Genomic DNA, 25,787 nt, shown 5'->3' with positions numbered 1-25,787 from the left:
TTTTTTGCCTCTAGGCAATGCTTGTTCTGAATATAGATTTGAAGTGACTCCTGTTCCCAGTGCTGAGCCTATGATTAAACTTAGCATGCAGAGTCAGCAAACATCTTTCCACGCCTTAGATATTTGCATTTATCTTTATTTGATGTCAGAATAATTGTTTGAAAATGATTTATGGTATGAAGAGGGTTTTCAGTCTCAGGATGATGAGATTTTTGTGTCATCCAGCTATGTCTACTTTTACTAGCTTTAGTCAAGAATGATTCATCTGAATCAGATCCTGGAAAATATTTTGGGAGGTGTTAGAAAAGTCTAGGATCAAGCAAATCCCAGTATCTTGGTATAACAGTTTGATTCTTTTTGGAGGCTTCTGAGATTGTATAAATCAGAAAATAGTTGCTAGATCATGGCAAAACTATTCTAAATATTTCAATCTTTTTAAAACTTGTTATGGGCCTTTTAGACAAAACAGGGGCAATTCTCATCTGTGTAGGTCACTGGAGCCATTAGCTGTACTATATACTTAGATTCATGTGATCTGATTCAACTTATTAATGTGCTAAATACAGTTTTCTTTTCCTCTTGATCAACAAAATAAAATTTCATTTCTAAACTATGTTAAGACTCATAGGCTTTCAGGTATTATTTTTATTTTTAATTTTGGTTTAAGAAATATTTTCTTAGGATATTTTTTTTGGATATTTTTTTTTCTTTCAATAGCTTTCTTTTACTCTAAAAGTGCTGCTATAGTATTTTAGTAGATACCTATCTTAAGGAACAAGGTGAGCAACTATGAGGATGGGGTGATTAAAAATGTTTAACAAACATTCAATAGATATCTGTTGAAGTGTACAAGGTACTATACTTTTGGCAAGGAGTTAAATATATTCATGGGAGAGGCAGATTCATGCACAGCAAATTATATTACAGTGTGGTGAGAGTAATGATGAAGATATACAGATAGGTAAGTGTCTTTTTCTCTGTGACTTTATAAAGCTACTTCTGCCTTGAAGTACTGGGGGAAGGCTTCCTATAGGAGTAAATGCCTGGGTTGAGTCTTAAAGGGTAAGCAGTCAGGCAAAACGTGTGAGTGAATTCTGTCTCCAGCAGAGAGCCTGAACAAAGACATAAAGGAGAATAGAGAAGGATTCCTTGTTCCTCTCAGCTTCTGAACAGACTCCTTAGTCATTGGTAGAAAGGGAGGCTGCCCCAGCCTTTCGCTGTATAATCAAAACAGAAAGCCTTATACAGATATGTTGTGCTGTGGTGATCAGATGGGCAGTTATTATGACTAAAATGTCAAGTTTACCATCTTTACATACAACTCTTTCCAAATTTTCCAGGCAGGCCAGTATAACTCACATGATAACCACACACCTCCCTTGTATTAGTTTCCTAGGGCTGCTATAACAAAGTTTCATAAACTAGATGCCTTAAATATTGCCTCACAGTTCTGGAGACCAGAACTTTGAGATCAAGTTACCAGCAGGATTGGTTCTTTCCTTGGATTATGAAAGAGAATCTGTTCCATGCCTCTCTCCTAACTTCTGGTGGTTTGCTGCCAGCCTTTGGCTTTCCTTAGCTTATAGACACATCACCTAGATTTTTGCCTGTCTGTGTCCAAATTTCCCCTTTTTATAAATATGCCAGTCATACTGGATTTCGAGTAATACATCATCTCAACTAATTACATCTAAAATGACCCTATTTCTAAATATGGCCACATTCTGAGATACCTGGAGTTAGGACTTCAACATATGAATTTTGAGGACACACAGTTCAACTCCCTTTCTGATGTAAGTTCTATAATTTAAGGTCAAATCTTAATTTTAGAAAATATTTACCAGGAACATAAATGTTTTGTTGCTTCTTTTGATGGGCTAACCTAACTTTCTTACTCATTTACATAAAAATATATATATTCTGTTAATTTTACCTTATAGATTACCTTATAGATTTCATGAAGTGTTTAGAATTTGTAAAAATTTACCTATTAGGTGTCATAGTTAAGCTGCTATTCCATTAAACGCTGATGTTTTTCAAAAGATATTTTCTCAACAGTCTAATATCTTAAAATTAGCACGGCTTAATTATTGATGCAAACATTGTGATGAGGACTGATCTTTGAGGTGTTGAACAATTCTATAAAACAAGAATAAATATATTAAACTACTGTCCAAAAATAATAGACAAAACAGTACAAAACATCCTTTAGTTACTCAATAAGTGGCAGGAATAAATATTGGAAGCCAGTACTTGATATCTAAGATCATTTGATAATATGGCATTTATATAGATAACTAGTTTTGTACTGGACTGGTGATAGCTTCCACAGGCAAAGGACTGGTAACAGCTTTTATATGAATTCATATTTTATTAATGCTGTATTTCTTATTTTAGGTACCCAATGAAAAGTACAACTTTTAGGAAATGTTTTCGCTGCTTAGAAAATGGGTCCAATATATACTCGGTAGACATTTCATTATGCTTTTAATTTTTACTGTTCACAAGGTATACACCAATATTCAAGACATATTACAATTTCTGATATCATTCGTTTTTTATTCAAAGCTAAACAATATGATTCTGTATGCTGTTCAAATCCTATTCATTTACAGGGGAAAGGAGGCTTCACAGAATTACTGAGCGGATGCAAGAAACTATGTGAGAAGGGCAAAGCATGGAGTTTAATCAAGGATCCTGTAATCTGACTATTACAGTCGTTCTCTCTTGCAATCCTAAATAGATTTCATTATCTTATTATTTCCTAGCCCTTCGAAGTGACAGGTTTTGTTTTTGGCACTCGTATTACCGAAATTAATCTATCTTGGACTGTTAGGCTAGTTTCGTTTCCTACTTCCTGCTTGTTAAATCACTGTGGGAGCGGTATAAGGACAACTTTGTCCTAAACTTTAAAGGTCTTTTAAGCCTGCTTTCCCCACCGGTTCGCTTGATTTCCTCTCTTCTACTCTCTCAGAGGCTTTTCTTTTTCCTCTCTCACTCTCTCTCTCTCCCTCGCTTTTGCTTAGTTCATTTTACACTCAAGTTGTGTAGGGGGATTTAAATTCCGACCCGGAACTCGGAATCGCGCGCCTTGAATGACGGGAGTCGTAGTTTTCGTGACTCCTTCTTAACCGCTTTTCAAGAGTATTCCTCCGCATGGCGAAAACCTACAACTCCCAAAATGCACACTTGGAGGTGGCCACCCCTATGCGCACGCGCCCTGACGCCGCAGGATTTGAATCGGCAGCGTTGTTATTGACGCCATATTGGGGCCAGCGGCGGGTGGAGGAGTCGTACGCTGGAGGGGGAAGTGGCTGGACGTGTTCGCAGGAGCTCCTGACGCCGACGCCGCCTTGCAATCTCTCCTCATCGACCGCCGCTCTCAAGCTTCCGACCTTACTCGGGCATTTTAGGAGGCGCGTTCCAGCCTCACACTTCACGGAGCTGATACCGACTTCCTAAAGGAGCCGATCTCAGGGCAGGAGCGCCTGAGGCACGGCGCAAAGCTCGAACGGACAGCGGGGGTGGCAGGAGCCTCTCCCGGGGGATCCGCGCCTGAGGAGGCGGAAGAGGCCCCCGACGCGGCTGGCGTGAGCCGCTGACACCGCCCCTCCCGCTCTCGCCCGTACCGGCCCGGGCCACTGTCCCTGCCGCGGAAGCAGCAGCGGCGGCGGCTTTCCTCACCGGTGCTCCGCCGCTCGCCTTTCTGCTGTTGAGCCCGTCGTTTAGTCTCTCCTTGAGTCCCCGCTCTCCTCCCTTCCCTCGCCCTCCCCTCCCGTCACCCCTCCCAACCCCACCCGAGCCCGGCACCTCAGCTGCCCCGGCAATGGCGTGCGGAGCCACTCTGAAAAGGACTCTGGATTTCGACCCGCTGCTGAGCCCGGCGTCCCCGAAGCGCAGGCGATGTGCGCCATTGTCGGCGCCCACCTCGGCCGCCGCCTCCCCGTCGTCCGCCGCCGCGGCCACCGCCGCCTCCTTCTCGGCCGCCGCTGCCTCGCCGCAGAAGTATCTTCGAATGGAGCCGTCCCCCTTCGGCGATGTCTCCTCTCGCCTCACCACAGGTGGGACTCGGCCCCGCGGCCCTAGGGTGGGCAAGAGGACTGGGGTTCCGGAGCACGGGATGCGGCCACAGGGGTGAGGGTGCCCGACTGGTCCTCGTTGTTAGCGAAGGAGCTCCTCCAGCCTTGGAGACACAATAGAAACGGCCTGATGTGAAGGGGGCGGGCGGGGCGGGGGGTTCAAGAGGTGGGGTGGGTAGTGGCTGCCTTGTCGGGTATTGTGGAAAAGAGGAAGATCTTTTCCTTTGGGCTGAATGACTGGAATTGAGTGTTTTCGTAGTCTGGAGCGCCCCAGCGGAAATGATCAGAGAGGGCGATATTATACATTGAGGCTAGAGAAGGGTCGCATTTCACTCGAGTCTCGATGTCTATTTCCCCGAATCGATTGGTTGTAGCTATTAACTCTGGGACTGGGTGGTTTGAGGCGAGGCAGCAGCCCCTCCTCCAGTTCAGACATGGCTGATTTTAGTACAGAGGGGGTGGGGGGTGGGGATGGATGTCACTGGGGCGAGATCTAGGCCTGTCATTAATCACCCACAAGAACGCCACTTTGGCTGAGTCAAGACCTGTTTCCCTAGCAGGGTTAACAACAAAGAAAATGCTCTTCCCGAGTCCTGTAATACGATCATACTATACGTCTAGATCTTGAGAAACGTGGGACTTTTAACGAAAAGCAAATCGTATTGGAAATTGGGGCTGAGTAGTTGCTTTTAGTTGGAAGTGCTTATTTCTGCCCAACAAAGTATGTTGGGAGAAAGCTTAGGCCTTAAGAATAATAAATTAACCCAAGATTCCAAAGGACTTAAGACTATTTTTGCTTTTCATCTTGAAACATTTCCTGAAAGTGTCTACGGGGAAATGCCTTTTGGCTGCTTTGTACTGCATGTGTATGCCCAGTTTTTTATGTACTTTGAAAATCCTTGTATGCCCCTGGCACAGTCCTAGGATAGGCTCTTGTGGACTGGTAGTGTAAATATGTTTCCTTTGTGTGTGAGCCGTTGGTAATATTATGACCTATAGACAAAGCCATAGCTTGATTTATATATTTGATTATCGTTAGCTTAAAAATAATTATATGCCACTGTATTTGGTAACTTCTATCTGGAATTGACTTAGTCCAGTTTTGTCTTTCAGATCATATTTTAAATATCCTTCCCTAAATATATGGGGCTACTTTATTTTTTTTTTTTAATTAAATATTGGATCTAACTTACGGATATATTATTGTAGAGTTAGAGTGAGTTTTCAGAGGAATTCCCAGATGCTTTTATTTAGTGACTATACCTAAGCTGACTTCGATGTAAAGGCATTTATTGATTTATTGTTAGGCTTTACATTAAAAAAGAATATTGAGAATGAGCTGGTGATTGTTTTTAGAGTTGCCTTTTTTTAGGAAAATGGTATCATGGAATCTGTACTTAATAAATAGGTCACTTAAAAATACCTCTAGCTAATCAGCAATAAATTTCATTCCAGGAGGAGAATTAATACATTATTAATTTGGGGAGTTAAAGTATATCTCAGTGCTAAAATAGTCCTGAGCACATATGGTAACCTAGTCAGAGGTTATAAGTTATAATTTTTGTCCTCACTTTAAAGGGAGCTTATTTGGGAAGAATTGTGATCCTTTCCAAATCTGTCATTTCATTGATATCTTTGTAGCATTGGCTAATAAAATTGACCTCACATCTCAAATTTCAATTAATAGTAGAAGATTGGAATTGTTTAAGCCTGCTGATTCAGATGCACATTTTTTCAAAATATTGCTGTGTCTTATATTCTTCAAGGTGTTTTGGACATTTACTCTGAAAGTTTGATCATACTGTGTCTGAACTCTAAAATTACACCATAATTGGTTTTTATTGAATTTGCTAAAAGTTATTTAGCTTTTATAACTAATTTGAATATGAACATAAAGAGTTGGCTTAAGAAAAGCAGCTAAAATTGCTAAAGTTTTGAATTGTTAAAAGTTACTTTTTAAAATTTTTGAATGACATTCTACATGTAATTTGGCTTTGTGTTTGCATGGCCAGTTTGGGGCATTCTCCAGTATGGTTTCTGTAATAATGTCATAATGGGAGCTGCAGTGTTGTGCAGGTATCAAAGAGCTTTCCAGTTTTCATGTCATCAAACTTGGAAAGAATTTCCTGAGCACCTAAATTTTAAATTTATGTTTTATCAGTGATGATTCTTAAACTTTACAAAAGTTATTACCCATATATCCTTAGCTGAAGTATCTAGAGTTGGAAATAGAAAGTGATTTAACAAATTGAGATTGGGACTCTGCGGAAACTTGTTTCCCTTTCATTTCTGTTAGTTCAAATATAAATTAAACAATTTAGAACTAGAGTACTGAAGTAATTTTTTTTTCAGAGACATGTATATAATTTTTTGTTATTTTATCACTGTTCTCTGGATACTTTAATATAGAGTCTTCTGATGTGTAGCAGAAGCCATGTTGCATGTTGCGGCTTTACTAATAGTTTCAGGATTGTGAACATCTGTTTTAAACCCTAGTTTTAGTCATCCCAGGAAATTTTTACGATGACTATTATTTAAATCAATATTTTTTAAACTGTTGCAACTTCATACCAGGAAAAAAGAAAGGGTTGGCAAATAAAGTTTTATTGGAACACAGCCTTGCCCATTCTTTTTTTTTTTTTTTTTTTTAAACAATTGTCCATTGCGGGCTAGAACATCAAAGTTGAGTATTTGTGACAGGAACTGTATTTTCCCAAAGCTCAAATATTTACTGTCTGGTCCTTTACAGAAAAAGTTTGCCTATCCCTGGGCCGAGGTGTCAAGAGTTTACAATACCCATAGATGTGGAAAAGGAAAAGTGAATGATGAGCGGAGGTGTGGGGAGCGGGAGGGGGGGAGAGGGGAGCATTGACTGTGTTTGGAGAAATGAACATTTCTAGTAGCTATGTCAGCACTCATCCTGGAAACAGATTCAAAGGTTTCTCTTTCCAATTTGTTTTTAAAACATCACAGAATATTACCATTTAGCCAAAAGATTGTCATGCTATTGTCAAGAACAAAATTATTTTAATAAAACAAAATTACGTAGCATTACAAAAAACTCAGTCAAATCCAACACATTGTTTTTCATAATCGTGTAGTGAATGATCAAATGGTCTGGTGAAGAAATCTTTCTATGAATGTCATCCTATTTGTGAGTTTGGTAGGTACTTTTGTCCACATTGTTTATGTCTTGTTACCATTGCTCTAGTCTGCTTTAGAAATTGAGTTGGATGAAGAGTTAAATTCCATTGTAGTAACTCATTGTATTTGCTGGAAACTTGCCATTAAAAATGGAAATTGCAGCTTGTGACTGGGTTTACCGGAACTTAGATTGTTCAGTAGACATTGATGCATGCCTGCAGACAAACACACCAGCCGGCTTAAATGAAGTATAAATGGTTCTAGGCAAACAAATGAGATTCTGTTGGAGAAGGCAGCATTTCACTTCAAATGTCATTTATATTGAGCCAAAAGTATTCTTAATATTTCGTGGTTATTTAAACAGCTGTTAAGTTGCTTCTAGATTCTCAGTGGATTTGGCATATAAACTATTTTTAATGGTCTCTGTATTTGGGATTTTCAACCTGGTATTTAGGACTATATGTAGCTTCATTTATTTCATTGTTCTATGAATTATGCATTTAACACTTCTATAAGTTTATGGCCATTAAAATCAGAGTGCAATTGTATTAATTATTGAGCTATTTTGTTTTGAAAGAGAAAAATAAAGCCATACTGGAGCACAGAAACACATGCGGTAAACATGGCTACATCAGAGAGTATTTAGCTTTTTAGGTATAAATACTATTAGCTACCATTGTGGCCGCAGAGACATAATCTGAGGTATAAGAGAGATTAATAAAGTGTCTTCAGTTATTGAATAACTTTATAGTAAAAAGAACATACTGTGTATTACTCAGGTCTTTCATAAGTATTTAGATAGACCCAGGAAGATGGCAATGAAAGCAGTGCCCTTGTTTTGAAAAGTTGCAAGTAAGAGATTCAGTGGAAGTGTGCAGTTTTTTTTTTTCCTTTGAACAGAAACTTTTGAGTCTCCTTCAGAATAACAGTATGAGTTAAATTTGGACTTCTTGGATGGTTGGTTCATGAAACTAGATCATGGTGTTGGGGGTGGATCTTTTCAAGTACCTGTAACTGAATTAACCAGCAACTTGTGGTCCCTGCAAATATTGGCATTAACACTGCTAGTACTGTTGACTCACAGCATATTCTTTATGAATATGTGAAACCACAGTGAACTTCTTGCCTTTGAGAAGATTACCTACTTTCAAAAAATATGAAGCGTGAAATACTATTGAAGCCTTTATGAACCAGTGTGGCATCTGTAGATGGTAAAGAGGTCTACACAAATGAATTTAGGTCATTTAATTATGTTGCTGAGTGTAGGGATTCTAGAACTCAGCTTACCAATATTTCTCAATGTCTGAATACACCTGAAAAATGTGATCCGGCAGCAGCAGTCTTGTAGGGGAAAGACTGTTAATAGAAACGCCCACTGGATTTTGGGGGGGATAGGGTGGGTCATATGGGTTTTTGTGTAGTTTGAAAATAACCCCAAAGCTATCATCTGCCATACCTTCTCAGTTTCATGTCTTATCACAAATTAACTTTAAAAATATTTATTGTATTTGTGAGTTAATCAAGCCGTAGCATTTCTCACTGTTCTCAGAGATGCTGTAGTTTTTTTAAAAAATGAAAGTTCAGTTCTAGCCCTCATTCTGTACCAGTTTTTAAAGGTCGTTTGGTAACAATATAGCTGCAATATGTGACAACATATTTTTAAATTGTGACTCAAATGAACAGTGATAATAAACACAGCAATTAGTTTAAGACTCTAAACAATGCATTTTATGAAGTGCTTGAAGTATACTTATCAGTATTCCCTCATCTTTCTGGGCAGTGGTGGTAAACAAGGATTATGTACATTATGAAATTTGAAGTAGCCACATTTACAAAGATTTTACCATTTTCAGGGATTTGCTCATTTGAAGAAACACATTTTTAAAGATTTTTACGTGAATTTTAGGAGGAAATATTTTGTATTATGGAGTTCTGATCTTTTATTTCTAAAAGAATTAGGTTACAGCAAATTTCTCACATGATATGTCACAACTATGTTGAATAGGAAGATAATCCTTGCAGGTAAACTAAAATTCTAGTGTATGTCATGTCAGCTGAGAGATTTATTTTGGCGCTTTTGATCAGAATTTTGCAGTATGCCAGATTTTGTAGTCTTTCTTGAGATGATACACTTTTTCGGGTGGTGGTAATGGTTTCTAATATTCCAGTACTAGAAAAACAGCTTATAATATACCTGTAGTTTGTCTTGGAATGTAAGTTAATTTCTTCCTCCCTTTAAAAATCATAAGTCATAAGTTTTTGTACAATTGTCATAGATGAGTTCATCTGAAATGTACTAGTGTTTTGGAACATTTTTATTTTATTAAAACTAATATTTACGTTAATACAGTTTTTGGATTTTTCTTAATTTTTAGTTCTAGGTCTGTGCAAGTACCTGGTTTTTCTCAACCTTATTAAAAAATCTAAATACTCTGGAAGTCACTTGCTGTAGCTTTTAAGAACCTCATGTGAGTTCTAGGTACTGTGCTGGTTAGGCCAAGAAAAGTCTCTCAAGGGACCAATAGAGCTGCCACTCAAATACTTTATCAACTAGCTAAACTTGAATAAAAATGCTGTAATCTTTATGTTATATCAATATACTATATTAATTCTATGTGGACGTTTATCCACATTAGCATTATTTTCATTTTTGGCAGCCTAAGTATTGAAATTGGGTTACTGTTTAAATCACACATTTACTATTGAAATCTTAAGGAAAAAGTTGTTCTTTTTAGGTGAGTGTTGAACATAATTTCTTGGCTGTTTCTGAAATTGTCTCGGTCTATGATGTGCATTCTGACTTTGGTTTAGCAATCATTTTTATATCCATTAGTGCTAATTTTTAGAAAACTCCCTCTAAAAATCAAACTAAAGGGAAAGGTTGGAGGGAAGGGACATGGGAGAATTGATTTTCTTTCTCTTATTTCTTTTTTTTTTTAAAAAGTATTGTTGCAGTGATCTAGCTTGAAGGATAGAGGGTAGAGTGGAATTTGAAAGATTGCAGAAAGCCAGTTTTTTAAAAGTTTGCCTTTTATTTGTTATAGAATAGCCTTGTTCCTAATGCTGAAATACAATTCTCTGGAAGAAAACTTTTCTAAACGGCATAATTGGTTCAAAGTATTGGAGGTTTTAGGTTGCTATGACTGAACTGGGGGACCCCATGTTGACTGTAAACCCATCCATAGCCCAAGGTGAAAACAATACATTATCACAGTCTGGCATTGTAATTAGTCCTGTATGGCAATGCTGATCTACCAATTTAGATTACTTCCTCATTTTTAAAACACCAGTAAAACATTCTGGTTAGATATAGATGCCTGTCCTAAGAGGAGGCAATTTAGAGATTCTCGAAGCATCCTTTATGTACATATCTGAATGTAACATGAAGGTGTCTTATAATTATTCTGTTAGAGCCAGTGGTTCTATAGTTTCAGGGCTCTGTGTAGATGAAAATTGTGCTCCGTTTTGGTTACTGCCTCAGCAGTCATACAGTTTGAGTTTTAGGATATGACGTGTCAATAATACATGACAGTAATACCTGTATTCTAATTGGCATCCTGTTTTTTTAAATTAAGTTTTCCTCATTGTGATTTATTCTGACTTCAGGTACTGGTGGAAGACTGGCTAGGTATGGTAATACGATAACGGAGAGGGAATTAGATATTAAGAGTTTAGGTTCTGAGATCAGTGTTGGCTTTGCCATAATCCAGCTGTGTGACCTTTCAGAAGGCACTGAAGCAAAGCTTCATTTTCCTCATCTATAAAATTACGCACATGGTGATAGTAGTATCTCTCTGCCAGAGTTGTTAAGATTGATCTTTCCTGTCTCCAAGTGCTGAAGACAGTCACAATAGGGCAACCTTAAAATGTGACTTTTTGCACTGTCCTGTAATCCTGTCATTTCAGCGAATAACCTTGCCTTCTCCACAGAAAAAATAGAAGCCATTAAATGGCAGCTTCTTCGTTTTTCCCAGTACCACCCACTACCGGCATTTCTGCCTATCTTGTTTTCCTGTTAGTATCGTTGAAGATTAAATCAGGTAATTGAAGCACTTTACACAGTGAGAGGAGGGTCCCACTTCTCTCCAAAGGAATGCTATCCTCGTGACTTTTTCTCTCAACCAGACATTTGCTTTTGTTTTTAAATATTGTCAAGCCTCCCATCATAAAGTAAAACATCCTCGTTTTCCTCCCAACAGTCATCCAGATTCCTCCACTTCAAAACCAAATTCAGAAAGCTTTCAGATAGTCTATTTGCTTCTATTTCTTTTGTTCTCAACTCTCTTTTGGTATATTTGTGCCTCAGACAGCTGTTGTCAAGTCAATAATCATTTCCATGGCTCACAGTGAATCTTCATCTTGTTTCACCTTTCTTACAGCACACTGATGACCCACTCCCTTCTTTTTGAAATACTTTTTTTTATTCTGTGGTAATACTTGTCTTCTCTGGCTGCTTTCTGTCTTCATTTGGCCATTAAACTTAGAGTTTGTTCCTTAGTTCTAGGTTCATCACTACACCTATCTAGCGTAATAGCTCAATAGCTCCCTAAGCAATTACATGCATGCCTATGACTTGTTTCCCCTCACTGATGACTAATTTATATATTTAGTTCAGACCACTCCTCTCAGTCCAGCTGTGGAGAATTTGGACCTTTTATTGCTAGATCTTACCAGTTGTTCTCCCTCCCCCTAGAAATCAGAATTTTTGTAAAATCTGTTGACTTTTAAATATTCACAAATAATTTATAAAATGTGTGAAGTAAGCAAAAGATGTCTGTGAGCTTCCAATCAGTGCCTTTTGGTGTGAGAGGCAGTCTTAATATTTTCTAAAGCAGACATAATAAAAAAGCAAATGCATCCATTACATATTTTAAGAAAGGTGCATTAGGAAAAATGAATCAATATGTGTATGTTAATGCCATATAATGAGTTTCCTGAGGTAGGTCTAGACAAGTTCAAATTGATATACAGAATATTTTCCTGCTAGGGAGTGTTATGTCTAGTGTAGAAGTACAATAGCCATGCAATGAACATGGCAGAATGAACTAATATGTTCGTGCTTATAATAATCTCTGCTGTTATTGCTTCTCCTCCCCTCCATTTTCTGGTATGTCCAGTAATAAGTAAACTAACCACTTTTCTTTTTAATTGCCACAGTAGGGGAGTTACTATTTTAAGCAGGGGGTAGAAACTTAAACGCCCATAGTTCCAGGCCAGTTATAAATCAGTGAAGTAAACTCGGTGGGAACCGGTGAATTCCAACCTTGCCTACTGACCAGCAGTACCACTTGGAAACTCATTAAAAATGCAGTCTGAAGCTCCATCTCTGTCTTCATTAAAAAAAAAAAAAAAAAAAGCCTAGGTGATTTATGTGTGCATTTGAAGTTTAAAATCATGAGACCTTAGGCCCAAAAGGTAGCAGTCATTCTTCAGCTGAGTTTTTACCACATTCAACCCCTCTCCCCGCTCCTCTCCAGGCAACAGCCAGAAAACTGCTTTCAGTGTAAATCACCCAACTTTAAATGTTGGCCCCCAATTCACTCTAGTTGCTAGACTATTCAAGCCAGATATATCTTTACCCTGTGAACTACCATTTTGCAACCTGGTTTTCGGGTATGTTATAGCTGGCTGGGGTGGGTGGGTGGGTGGGTGGGTGTGTGTGTGTGTGTGTGTGTGTTGGGAGCCTTAAGTTGTTATAGGTGGAAGGTGGGTTTTTTCTTCAGCTTGATTTTACTGCTCTAGGGTTCCCCTCAGAGAGTCTGGTCTCTGTCCTTCATGGCCATGGTTAATTAGAATCGAAGCTGGACTTCTTGCAGTGGTACTAAATGTTTTCTGAAACATGCATGTTTTGGATTTTGGATGGTTCAGTTTCCCTATTCTCTTCCCTGTTTATGCTTTTTTGTTTCTTATTATTCTGTATTTCCCTAGACTGTAAGCATATTTGAGGAAATACTTGGAGATAGTGAAGAGTTAAACAGCAAAAGCAACAGAGTTAACATATCCCTTTAGAATATAGTATAATATAAAATAGGGGTATGAAACTTATTGGATATTAGGGAGGAAATATCTGCTGATTGAGCATTGTTGAACTCCTTGCCTTAGTGACTCCCATTGTACAGTTAATTTATAAAATTTATACTTAGACCTGCAGGATTTTAACAAATTGAGTCATTTCTTTCAAGTAAATACTCATTGTCTAGGATAGTACCAGCGAAGTAATAGAATTTGACCTATAGTGATTGTAGTTTTTCTTCCTTTTGTAGGAGATAAATGAATGCTTCTTACACAGTAAAATACTCTATAATATAAATTTAGAATCTAAGCCAATTGCTTTTAAAGTAATGCCCTAATGTTTATATAATTGTTTGCAGCTGTATTATGCTTTTTTAGGATTCATATTAATCCAGATAGAAGTTAATACTGTAGATAAAACTTCACAACCATGTTAAGATTTGGTTCCTGGTTCCCTGGGCATAGCAATAATTTTAAAGTGAATTATAAACAGCATTAGCACATTCTTTTTACTTAGATAGCTTTTGGCTGGATAAGAATATTGCCCTTAAGGTTCCTTCAAGGAGACTAAGAACTGTTACCTGAACAGATAATCATGGGAAAAAGTTGATTCACAAAGATGGGTCTCCATAGCAACTCGTGTGTGTGTGTGTGTGTGTGTGTGTGTGTGTGTGTGTGTGTGTGTGTATGAATTTATAAAGTAGGCATGGCAAGGTCTAGTATGTAGTTCAGAGCTCTAGATCTGGTCTGTTACCTTATTTGGAATATTTTCTTAGTTTTAGGCAGGTTCTCTCTACTTGTGTACATGTTTTCCATTTCATTTGTGTTCCTGAAACTGACACACTCGAGATTTATTTATTTTAATTCCATTGTTTATCTGTCTAAATGAACTTTCACTTTATTTTTTCAAAGATACCATAGAAAAAATAGCATATAAGGTGAAATTAAAAGGTCTTATACTACACTTAAAACTGTTAATGAAAACTTAATGTTTGATCTAGTAATGATGTCAGTAGTAAAACATTAAGTCTATACAGGTTAGTACCAAAAGTTTAGTGTCACATATCACAAGTATTTAGACATTTTATGGACTCCACTCTAGAAAAGAGATACTTGATTCCTCCCCTACCCCAATTTTGTGGCTCTCTTTTAAAACTTTAAATATATTTTTCGTTGCTTCTAAATACATATTCCTCTTTTTGGTCTCAGTCCTATCTTAATGGTGTTTCTGTTACTCTCATCAACTCATTTGTTTTTCTCCTCCTGTTTTCTCCTTTTTATAATATTGTTAACCTTATTGTGTCTAGGCTTTAAGTCATCAGTGACAACTAAAATGAGTAAAACAATTTGGAAGCTTAATATTGCTTCAAAATACGTTTTTTCTTTTCACATTTGCCTAGGTTTTTGGCTGTTTATTTTTTTTAATATTCCAAAGTAGTAAGTGTGGGCTCATTGATGATCTCCTACCTATTAAAGGAGGAGAGTTTTATTCACAATCTCAGTGGCATTTACTAGATTTGGGAATGAAAATGCCATTAGTCATAGAATTTGCTAATACTCATTTTTCACCTAACTTAGTACAGTGGAAGAGTCAGTATTCTCTGGTAAAGATGTAGATTTTAGGAATTTGAAAAGGAATATACAACTGTTTGTAGTGTGGATGGTTATGAAGAAAACTACGTTTTGCTCTTAGTGATTTCCTGCAAATTTCATCAGCCTCTTAAGTCAAGTAGGAAGGCTGAATGGTTAAAACAAATGTGCAACCAATCACACACATGAAGCATTATTTGGCTTTTTCTTTAATGGAATGTAAACTGTTGGCAGCACAAATATCACATGTAACATGTAGCTGAAATAAAGTGTCACTTGCTAGTTTAATAAGAGATGGCTAGATAGATGTAAGTAGCTTAAGACTAAGTGGGCATAGATACTTTTTAGATGTATGGAAGCAGCTTAAGTCAGGGAAATATATTGGTTGAACCTAAAATGTGAGTTGTGGTATTGGATTAAACCTGGGGGAATTTGAGTTATCAGCTTCAAAACTGTTTATACCTCTAAACTGAGATAAATTGAGCTTGAGGCTTTAGCTATTTGCTACTCATGCTGCGGAGATCTTGGTCAAGTTGAATTGGACCATTAGCTGCATAACAGTGTTGATCACATATTGCTAGTACTAGAGCACTTGAGGGCACAGTGAGGCTTAGATGACATAGTTGCATCATATTAGATGTAAAAAGCAGTGCAGGCAATAGCATTCAAAATCCTTCAGCTCTTTGAGAATATCAAGTGTTGGCAAAGATGTGGAACAGCTGGAATATTCGTTGCTAGTGATAATGCAAACTGGTATATTACTCTGGAAAATGGTTTGACAGTTTCTTAGAAAGTAAAGCAATGCACTTTCCATATAATCAAGCCATCCAGTCTCACTTTTAGGTATTTACTCAAGAGAAATGAAAAATTTGCCCCTCAACTTGTACTTGAATATTCATAATAGCTTTGTTCATAATACCCCCAAAATGTCCATTAAAAGGAGAATGGATAAGTTATGGTATGTACACACACAATGGAATACTATTCAGTAAAAAGGAAGGAATTACTGATTTGTGCAGTATCATGTGTGAATCTCAGAAACATTTTGCTGAGTGAAAAATCAGACACAAAAATCTACTCTTTATGATTCCATTTATATGAAATTTTAGAAAAGGCAAAACTATACAGTGACAGTAGATTAGTGGTTCTGGTGGTGAATAGGAACATGAGAACTTTTTAGAGTGATAAAAGTCCCTTACTATGCTTGTGGTGGTTCCAAGACTGTGTATTCACTTGTCAGAACTCATTGAATTATACATTTTAAATTGGTGGATTCATTTGTAAATTATACCTTAAAATTGCTTAGCTTATTACAATGCCTCTTAAGATAGTATGGAGGTTTATAAAGCCAAATTTTTTCAAGTTTAACATCTTAATGCTAGGCTAGTTTTTTGAGATTATCAGGAGTTTGTTACAACTATTCTTTTGGTACACCTTAGTTGTGCTTTGGTTGATTTTATAAGAAAAGGAAGACTAATTGGAACAGCTGCATGGTGATCAGAGAATAAGTCATACAAAAGATGTTAAGGTCAAATTACTCTGCTAGTACATTTAAAGTCTCTGATTGGGAATAAACTTTAAGATGCCATGATCAGGTAGTGGTAGCTTTGAGCAAAAAGTGATGAATAAAGCTTGTTATCTATCAGAGATCAAACCATCATTACTTTGAAACCTATTTTAGACCCTTGCTACTGAAAGAGTTCTTTTATTAAAAAATAGGAATATGTGACCTTGTCCTGGTTGGCATAGGATATTGCACTGATTTTATTGGACACCTGTGAATCTTAGGAAACCCATTTCTATCAAGGTGCTTAATTGTTCAGTAGACAGCCATTTTATTTCACACTGGTAACTTTATTTTTAAATTACAAACTATTTCAAATAAATGGAAGAAGACTGAAAATAATTGTTTAACATAAAAAAATGTTAACATTCTGAAAAATATTAAATATAGCTAAACCCACCCTGAAAGTCAATCATTCCAATGTGTGATTTTGTACTTAAACTGTATTCATGTATACATAAAACAGGTTTGTTTACACACAAATTTACATAAATGGAATCTTCATTGCATATATCTTTTGCAATTTGTTTTCTTCTCTGGCATAGTCTAAAATGTTTAACAGACTGATTGATAATGTCCCCTCAGATTCTCTCTCTCTCAAAAGCCCTAAAAGTTCTTCTTACTAGGGAAACAATATAAAGTGAGAAAAGAGACATGAGAATTTAGTATATACGTAAGAAAACCATCAGTATTAAATTTAACCAAAAAAAAAAAAAATCGATCTCATCTTACATAAATCTTTAGCCTTCAGTTGAGTGTTTAGTTCATTTGTAAATTAATGCATCATTGTAGAATTGATCGTTTAAGTTACACTGTTATGTTTTTGAATCATTTTATTGCCTGTTGCCACCTTAATGTTAAATTTTTAATTTCGCTTTGGATTGAGATTATTAAGTAATTGGGATGTACAGCAAGTCCTCACTGTATGTCATTGATAGGTTCTGGGACATTAAAGGAAATAATGTATAACAAAACCAGTTTTACTATAGGTCAAGCATTAATAAGTCTTAAGTTCCTATGGTATCTCATCAGTGTTATAAGGAAAGGATATTGAATAAAATGTTATTCAAGGAAATACTGTAGTTTCACATAGCCTGTTATTTTCAGAGCTGTGGTGGTTGCGAGAGTCTGCAGGGGTGTGGAAACCTCAGGGGTTTTCTAAAGAGGCTAAATGGGAACTATTTTCAATTAGAAATCTTTCTAAAATGGCCTAAAGGATGTGCCTGATATAATTTTCACTGTTTCTATGGTTGTGGTTGAAGATAATGGCACTATGGTATAGTGGCTCTTACTGAGTACCTGTTATGTACCAATCACTTTGCTGTTAATGATGGGGTATTCATAGGTTCTTTTTAGCTTAATATTAATAGCTGTGACCATTTAACATACAATAATTTTTTAGTTCCCATCTATTCTGGCATTTTTCTGGTACATTGTCAATTCTCATTGGTATGTGCTTATATAAACATAGTCCTCCCCACTTATTATTTATGATCTAGGAAAAGCCTATTTAATAATTCAATGTGTGATGAATAAATGACCTTCGAGTTTGGAATTCTTTAGAAGCTGAGTGAATCATGTGTTTTAGTTCACAGACTCCCTTATTACACTGAATGAAAACTTTATTTTTTGCAAATCAGTGCTCAAAAAGAATGGTATTATAGAATAGCTGAATTTCACGTGGTGTATATGTGCTATTTCTAAATGAGTCCCCTCATTAATGCTAAAACTCTAACCCCTCTCAGAACATCAGTTTTCTAGATATTATTTGAAGAGAATATTTTCAGTAGATTGGTTCTCCTAATAATTGTTGAAACCTAACCCTTTTTTTAACTCGAAAGTTTTTATCATGCCAAATTTTAATTTTTTCTTTTAGAACAAATTCTGTACAACATAAAACAAGAGTATAAACGCATGCAGAAGAGAAGACATTTAGAAACTAGTTTCCAACAGACAGATCCATGTTGTACTTCTGATGCACAGCCACATGCATTTCTCCTCAGTGGACCAGCTTCACCAGGTAATAAACAGCTAAGTGAAAGGAACGCTTTTAAGTATGAGAAAAGGCAATCATTTAGTCACTCACGCTCCTATTTCTCCCCTTGATTTTTAAAAAACACATTTATACAAATAATGCATGATCTTAAAAATATAGTACAAAATAAGTAAACACCACCTGGATTCCCACTACCCGAAGACAGCCACCTATATATAATGACCCCTAAATAGACTTCCCCATAAGTGCTTGCTACATGCAGCCTCCATTAAAAGTAATATACCATATGTTTCTCTATTAGGTATTGCATAGATCTTGCCATAGCTGAATACTATGCCATTTTATGGATTTCCCATAATTATTTAACTTAATGACAAATTAGACTCAGAATTTTTGCTGTTACAGTATTTACAAAAATGTCTCTACCTATACCTTCATGTATTGGTCCCATTAGGATAGATTCCTAAAACTGGATTCTTTTGATCCTGTGTTGTTTTTACCTGCCTCTTGTTAGAGGGAGTTTACAAATACACTTTTTAAAAAGACAGAAAAACTAAGGCTTTTTGAAGTGAATGGAAAGTAAAGCTTACTGAAAAAGAGTTGTTAAAAGTGGCTCTTGTAAAGTTCTCAGCAAAATAGTTTTTCTTGTGACAGTAGTTGTCTGCAAGAGGAATAGGAAAACCTGGCAGGGGAAAAAAATTCAAAGTCTATAAAACTGTGAAATAAAATTAGATTAGGAAACATGAACTTGTTCAGAACTAAATTCTGCAGTGCCGCCAGTTTGGGAGGCCAGGTATAAGTGGGTAAAATCTGGTAAGGGAGGTAAGGGTAGAGACTGACTAACAACTAGAAATTTGAAAGTAAATAAAGCCTTAGTAGATGTGAACTACTTTAGCTAATATAAATAAAGCTCTGCTATACCTTATTCATGTTGATAGACACAACTCTAACAAACATAGTTAACTGGTCCAACCATGCAGGTTATAAGGATATAGTTGAAAGAGGCATTGGGGCTACATTGGGGATCCATTATACACAGAACAGGACAAAAAACTGCTAGCAAATCCATGTATTTGTATGTGCATAAAATACTTACAGCAGTGTTATAATGGATGGCTATCATAATTATGAGTTCTCAAAATAATTTCAGATGTTAGAAGAAATGAGAAATGTTATTTTTGGAAATTGAATCTCCTTAAGTGACACTTTAAGATGAATGTATTCTGAAGAAATATTTTATATAAAGTATCATCTGTTAATGCCAAATGGCTTTTAGATTAATAATCATTAAGTACTCTGACCATAAAATAAAATATTGACTATTAGGAATATATTATCAGTATTTGTTTTTATAAAGTGGCCTCCTAGCTAAAATCATTAATTTACAAAAAAAAAAACTATGAAGTTTTGTTTTTATTTTGTAGTTTTCTCCACTCACCTTTAGACTTTTCAAACCCTTATATTTGATTGCATACATCTTGTTCTTTTTCCAGTCACAAGCAAAAGATCCAAGTGAAACCTCTTTAGTTAGAAGATGCTTTCTATGATGGCTCTAAATGAGGTGCTTTTTTTGTTGTTCATGTTGTATATAGGGACTTCATCTGCAACATCTTCACCATTAAAAAAAGAACAGCCCTTATTCACTCTACGGCAGGTTGGGATGATATGTGAACGTTTGTTGAAAGAACGTGAAGAGAAAGTTCGAGAAGAGTATGAAGAAATACTGAACACAAAACTTGCAGGTATGAGATGAGTTTATAAAGTCTCCAGAAGGTCACTATAAGAATTGCATTGTTTCCCATGTGTACTTCACAACATTTAAATTATACTTTCTACATGCTAGCAGAATGTTTTCTAAGAACCAGAGAATTTCAGTTCAAAAAAGGAAATGAGCTCATGGCTTCCTTAGGGACCTCAAGAAACAGTGTATGTTAGCTGTGTAGATCAATAATATTAGTGAACTACATTTTTCTTACGATGTACTCTGTGTTAAAAACTTGATTTTGGCTGTTTACTTCAATTTGGAAACTTGAAATAATCTAGCACCGCACACAGAATTTTAGAGCAGGAGTCTCCAACCTTCGGGCCATGGACTAGTACCAACCAGTCTGTGACCTGTTAGGAACCAGGCCACACAGCAGGAGGTGAGTGGCAAGTGAGCTGCAGGCAAGCAAGTTAAGCTTTAGCTGTATTTGCAGCTGCTTGCTCCGCAACACTAGCATCACTGCCTTAGGTCATCAGATCATCGGGCATTAGATTCTCATAGGAGCATTGGTCTCTAGTGCCAGAAAGGTTGGGGACCACTGTTTTAGAGTATCAAGCTGCTGCAGTCTTACTCATCCAAAAATTTAGGTAAAATTTGATAAGTGCAATAAATTTGTTATGTATGGTAACTTAATCAGAATCCTCACTCCTGCTTTTTGTGCCACAGATTTTACTGGATACCAATATTGTAAGCTTTTTGATTCTTAAAGAATTAAAGATGCTAATGTAGGCAAGAGAATTTGTCATAGAACATCTTTTTCTATGACATCTGATTAGGTTATACATGGCTTTTTTTTTTTTTTTTTTTAAGCTTTTGTCTTTTTTCCTTGCATTTCAATAAATTGCCATTCATAGACCACTTATAATAAACCTGCAGAGGGGAAAGGTACCTTTTTTTCCATGTCCTTTATTTTTAATAGGTTAAGAAATAAGCCCCACTCAGCATACACTTGAGGTTGTATGTGGTTTGGACTAAAGCATAGGTTTCCATTTAGTATTACTGTTGTTACTGAGGTTACGTGTCTGATTAAGTGCCAACTTAGAATTGTTTCACTGTATGTTTTCACTATACGGATAGGATTTTTCAGAGTTTATCTGACTCTATTAGGGTAATTTGCAAGCCATGTAATTGACATGTACCTTTATTTATAGAACAATATGATGCATTTGTGAAGTTTACGCATGATCAGATAATGCGACGATATGGAGAACAGCCTGCTAGTTGTAAGTATTTTTCAAGACAGTATTTTTAAGAAGACATTTATTATAATTATCTTCATACCCAAGAAGAGAAATAAACAGAAAATAGTGGCAAAACCTGGAGGAAATAGGCAGCAAATTTTACTAAGGCTTATTTTTGGTCACTTTAATCCCTAAGGTAGTATTGGGGATAAAAATCTGGTATGTGTTTGAATTTTGAACTAGACTTTGCACTAATTTTCCTTTTCTTCCCCTTTAGATGTTTCATGAATCACATTTTCTGTATTTGTGGGCTGCCTTGTTCCTTGTTGAGTTGTTGCAAGAGGTCCCAATTATGACATGGAGCAATGCCAACACCCCCCTGTGAATACAGGTTATTTCAAGCTTTCTTCAGTGGCAACCACTCTTAGGCAGCAACTGGTTTTGGAAATTTCCCTGATGTCAGTACCACCCAGATGTGGACCTTTGCTACCTGTATTAATACCAGTGGCCTCATTTGCTGTATCATTACAATTTGGCTTCTTATGTTAATGTTTGAAAAGGATTAAAGCTGGTATTCTAAGAACATGCCCTTCACTGGTTATGTAAATAAAAACTGTAGAATGACACTTCAGATGAAGTTAGTGTGATTTTAATTGTGCACTACAACCAAGCTGTAACCAGTTATTAATAATTTAGAATGTAATCCCAGGACATTATTAAGCAAATAGCCTACAGTGCTTCCTGTGAAATAGTGAAGGAGGAGGGCATTTCTGTATTCCAGGACTTCTTGGGGTTTCCGAATGGGTTTATATGATTTTCTTTTTTTTGGTAGTTTTTATTTATTCTATCAGTCTTTTTAACAAATGTTTATTGCTGCATTTTTTTCCCCAGTGTATCATTGTTTTACTGCCCTTGTAGTACTGGAATTTAGTTGGAAGAATAAAACATTTACTTCTAACCTGCTTGTTTTTTAATGTACAGAAGGGTAGTATTTGAATAAAGCCAGTGTTTTAATCTAAGCATCTTCTAGGAATCAATGTTAATTTTCTGATAAGGTTTGTAAACCAGTCTTTTCTTTTACCAAATCTAAGATTTGAGTGCCGTTTTCAAAACCTGAGTCTGATTCCAAATTGCTTTTCTTATAACTGACTGCATGAGAAAATGTTACATAATTAATCAGTTTTAACAGCTGTGGAATTTTTACCTCAAAGATGTCAGTAGATTCCAAGTTATTTTTTTTAAGGATGATATATAAAAACACGTTTAACTCACTTTCAATACATGCTTTTCAAACGTAGCTTTCCTATAATGAAGTACACAAAAATGCTACAGTGAATTCTTTCATTGAATTCAGTTAGCATATTTCCACTAATTAAACCAATCATAAATGTGCTGGGACATATGTATTTATGACTTACCTAATTTGTGGAAGATTTAACTTTTATTTCACCTATTTTTTGTTTTAAAACAAGGCCAAAAAGAGGTGCAAAGCTTTATTTCACAAGATCCTCAGATAATTCATGTGCACATTATTTGAGAGACATTGGTATAACACAGGATGGCAGTAAGGTGGATAATTCTACTTGGGTTTAATGGACAAATACAAGAGTTTCACCTTCAGTACTATTGACAAGTCAGGTACATTCTCTCTTGTACGTTTGTCCTATGCATTGTAGGATCTCTACCACTAGATGCCAGTAGAACTCCCTCCGCCACTACCCCACCCATTGTGACAACCAAAACATACTTCCAGAGAAGGGCAAATGTGTGGGGTGGAGGAAGGAAACTCCCCAGTTGACAACCACTTTGGTATAGTGAGATAGCATTTTTAAGAGAATACAACTAAAAATATAAAAGTAGAGTGAATGTAGATAGATTTCATCCTTTAACTCCCCAGTTAGGGCAAAATAATGAACATTCTTTTAAGTGAGCATGTATGAATTTTGACATAGATTTAAATTTATAAAAGAACTGATTTTTATACTTGGAAGGGCAAGATATAGAGAGAAATCAGAGGTGCCCACAAGTGCAGGCAGGCATACCTTGGAGATATGGCAGGTTTGGTTCCAGACCACCTAAATATCACAGTATGCTAAGTCACACAAATTTTCTTGTTTCTCAGTGCATATAAAGTTATATTTATACTATAGTCTGTTAAGTGTACAATAACATTATCTCTAAAACAATTTTCATACCTTAATTTTAAAATACTTTATTGCTAAAAAAAAATGCTAACCATCATCTTAGCCTTCAGTGAGTTGTACTCATTTTGCTGGTGGGTTCTTGCCTCGGTGTTGATGAAAATGCAGTATCTGCGGAGTGCAATAAAAGCAAAGCACAATAAAACAAGGTATGTTTGTAATACGGTTTTAATTCTAGATTACTTTGGTCAAGAATAAAATTTCCTCTACAGCCAAATTTCTGCTTATCACCTTACCAAAAAGTCCTAACTTAAGGATTACTATACTGATTTTAAGTAGTGTGAGGTAATTTCAGAAAAAAAATTGGGACAACCTCTTGGATATAGTTATTAGATGAATTCAGTAGTTGATGACTCTAGTATAAACACCAACCACATTTGATCTCAATAAGAAAGATTATATGAGCTGCCTAGGGATTCTGAATTCCCAAAGATCCCTAGAATTGCTTTCAATAGGTAAACACCTACAGAATTTAGTGTGCTATCAGTCATTTTAGTAAAAGGCAAAGCTTAGTATGGTGCTGTACTTAGGTTATTGTAATGTGTTCAATAAGTTCCTCATTACCAGTGGCACACTGCAAGGTATAATTCTTTGTAGTTTTGAGACAAAAAATAAGCAAAGGCAATCCCTAGAAAGTACTGGAGGCTTAAAATATCAAAGCTATCATTGGCCTATGGCAAAAACTTATATCCCTAAAGAAAATGGTTTCCAAAGGAGGCATTTATTGCATCAGCAATATTAAGTGGAGAATTTTTAGGAAAGATCCTGGATTCTACCCATCTCCAGACTGCTTTAGAGGACGAGGGAGGGGAGGACTGCGGGAATCTGATTAATATGCTCTGTAGGTGATCTAAGCAGCTAGGGTTGAAAGTGAATGTCTTTGCCTCATTTGGGTTTTTATTCTCTTCAAAATTATACAGTAATAGTAACTGGTGTTAATAAGTGACTATTCTGCTAAAGCACCTAATAGCCTGTCCTTGTCTACTCAGACATGGTTCCAGCAATTCTCTGCTGCATCTGCCCTAGGTAAGGAGAATCCGTTCCCAGTCCCCCACTCATTCAAAGACAGTTATAGAAGTCCTCTCTCCTGCATCCATTTTCTGTTTACCAGATCATATCCATAAGCCTAATAAACATACTATTAAGTCTTCTGATCCCATAATCCCCCTTTGGCTCTAGTACCCTATTTTTCTGCTCTATAATAACCTTCAAAGCAAAACTCAAGAATTTCCTAAACTGAATCTCCTACCCCCTTTTCCACTACCTTTTTATTAGAACATTCCAACAAAAGCTGAAAGAACAGTCCAATGATCCAGTTAAAGTGAACAGTTATTACTGTACCATGTTGGCTTTATATGTACATAAAGAATGTATACATTCTAAGAATAAGGTGGTTCTATATATTTTAGGCACCATTATTCCACTTAAAATACTTCCCTAATTTAATATTCAGTCCATATTTATATTTTCTCATCTCTAAAATGTCTTGAAGCAGGAATGAGTAGTATTAAATCAACTGCAAATAATTTATATTCCTGGATAAAGGGAATTAACATTTATATACTATTTATGTTCAAGAACAATTTATTTAATGATAAGAAAATTACAGTGATTTTGTGAGAGGACAGTGTAAGCATGTTAATGTTGAATTGTAAAGTACTCCAATGGTGTTCTAATATATTAATCTCTCTTAGGGGTTAGCAATCTACTTTCTGGTTAAACATCACACAGGGATTACACATTTCTTGCCAAAACAATCTTCCTCTAGTGGTATGTATGACTGGTCTCCCTTTCCTCAAGCTAAATGTGATCCTTCTGGGCTTCATTTGCTTTCTAGCAGCCTCCCCATGTTAGCCTTGCCACATGGTCAGTCTTCTGTTTGGTAGGTTTTATAAATCCTAAAAGTTCTAGTTCAGAAACAGCTCTAATAAACCGAGCACTGGAGACCATAGCTAAGGAAATTGGCAGTGTTATATTTTGACAAAAAGAGATTAAAATTTCAATGTTAGAACATTAGTTGGGAGAGCATTTGAGATGCTCCTGGGCATATGTCATCAGTTTGGCTCAAACGAACTCTTAAAAAATAAATAATAAAAAATAAAAAGCATTAGTTTACAATATAGCTCAAACACGTACTCCTAAGTCAAACATTAAATGTAATCAGAGTCTACTGTCAATAAAACACGAATGGAAAAGTGCTTAATGCTTACCTAATTCAAAATTTTCACATAGTATGAATTCCCCCTCCCCTTCTA

General features: G+C 36.2%; 2 protein-coding genes across 3 annotated transcripts in view; one reads left to right on the top strand and one right to left on the bottom strand.

The window, feature by feature from the left end:
• The first annotated feature begins 3,293 nt into the window (after positions 1–3,293).
• Positions 3,294–22,350, top strand: AKIRIN2 (akirin 2). Of its 2 annotated transcripts, XM_016128205.2 has the most exons (5): positions 3,294–4,061; positions 18,266–18,409; positions 19,978–20,127; positions 21,302–21,373; positions 21,609–22,350. In XM_016128205.2, the coding sequence occupies exons 1-5, from the start codon at positions 3,827–3,829 to the stop codon at positions 21,617–21,619; spliced, it is 612 nt and encodes a 203-aa protein (XP_015983691.1). In that variant the 5' UTR covers positions 3,294–3,826; the 3' UTR covers positions 21,620–22,350. The 2 variants fall into 2 exon arrangements, with proteins under 2 accessions (XP_015983691.1, XP_015983690.1); XM_016128204.2 differs by lacking the exon at positions 21,609–22,350 and having other exon boundaries at positions 3,681–4,061; positions 21,302–21,602.
• Positions 22,351–22,810: 460 nt separating this feature from the next.
• Positions 22,811–25,787, bottom strand: part of ORC3 (origin recognition complex subunit 3) — a 55,244-nt gene continuing 52,267 nt past the window's right edge. Inside the window, exon 20 of the mRNA XM_016128195.2 lies at positions 22,811–25,471. Within this exon, the coding sequence (XP_015983681.1) occupies positions 25,366–25,471 (106 nt within the window). The 3' untranslated portion in view covers positions 22,811–25,365. The remainder of the gene's footprint in view (positions 25,472–25,787) is intronic.

The sequence above is a fragment of the Rousettus aegyptiacus genome, unplaced genomic scaffold, assembly GCF_014176215.1.
Source record: "Rousettus aegyptiacus isolate mRouAeg1 unplaced genomic scaffold, mRouAeg1.p scaffold_m13_p_1, whole genome shotgun sequence".
Lineage (NCBI taxonomy): Eukaryota > Metazoa > Chordata > Mammalia > Chiroptera > Pteropodidae > Rousettus > Rousettus aegyptiacus.
Note: the sequence above shows the minus strand (reverse complement) of the source record. Positions and strands in the feature narration are given on the sequence as shown.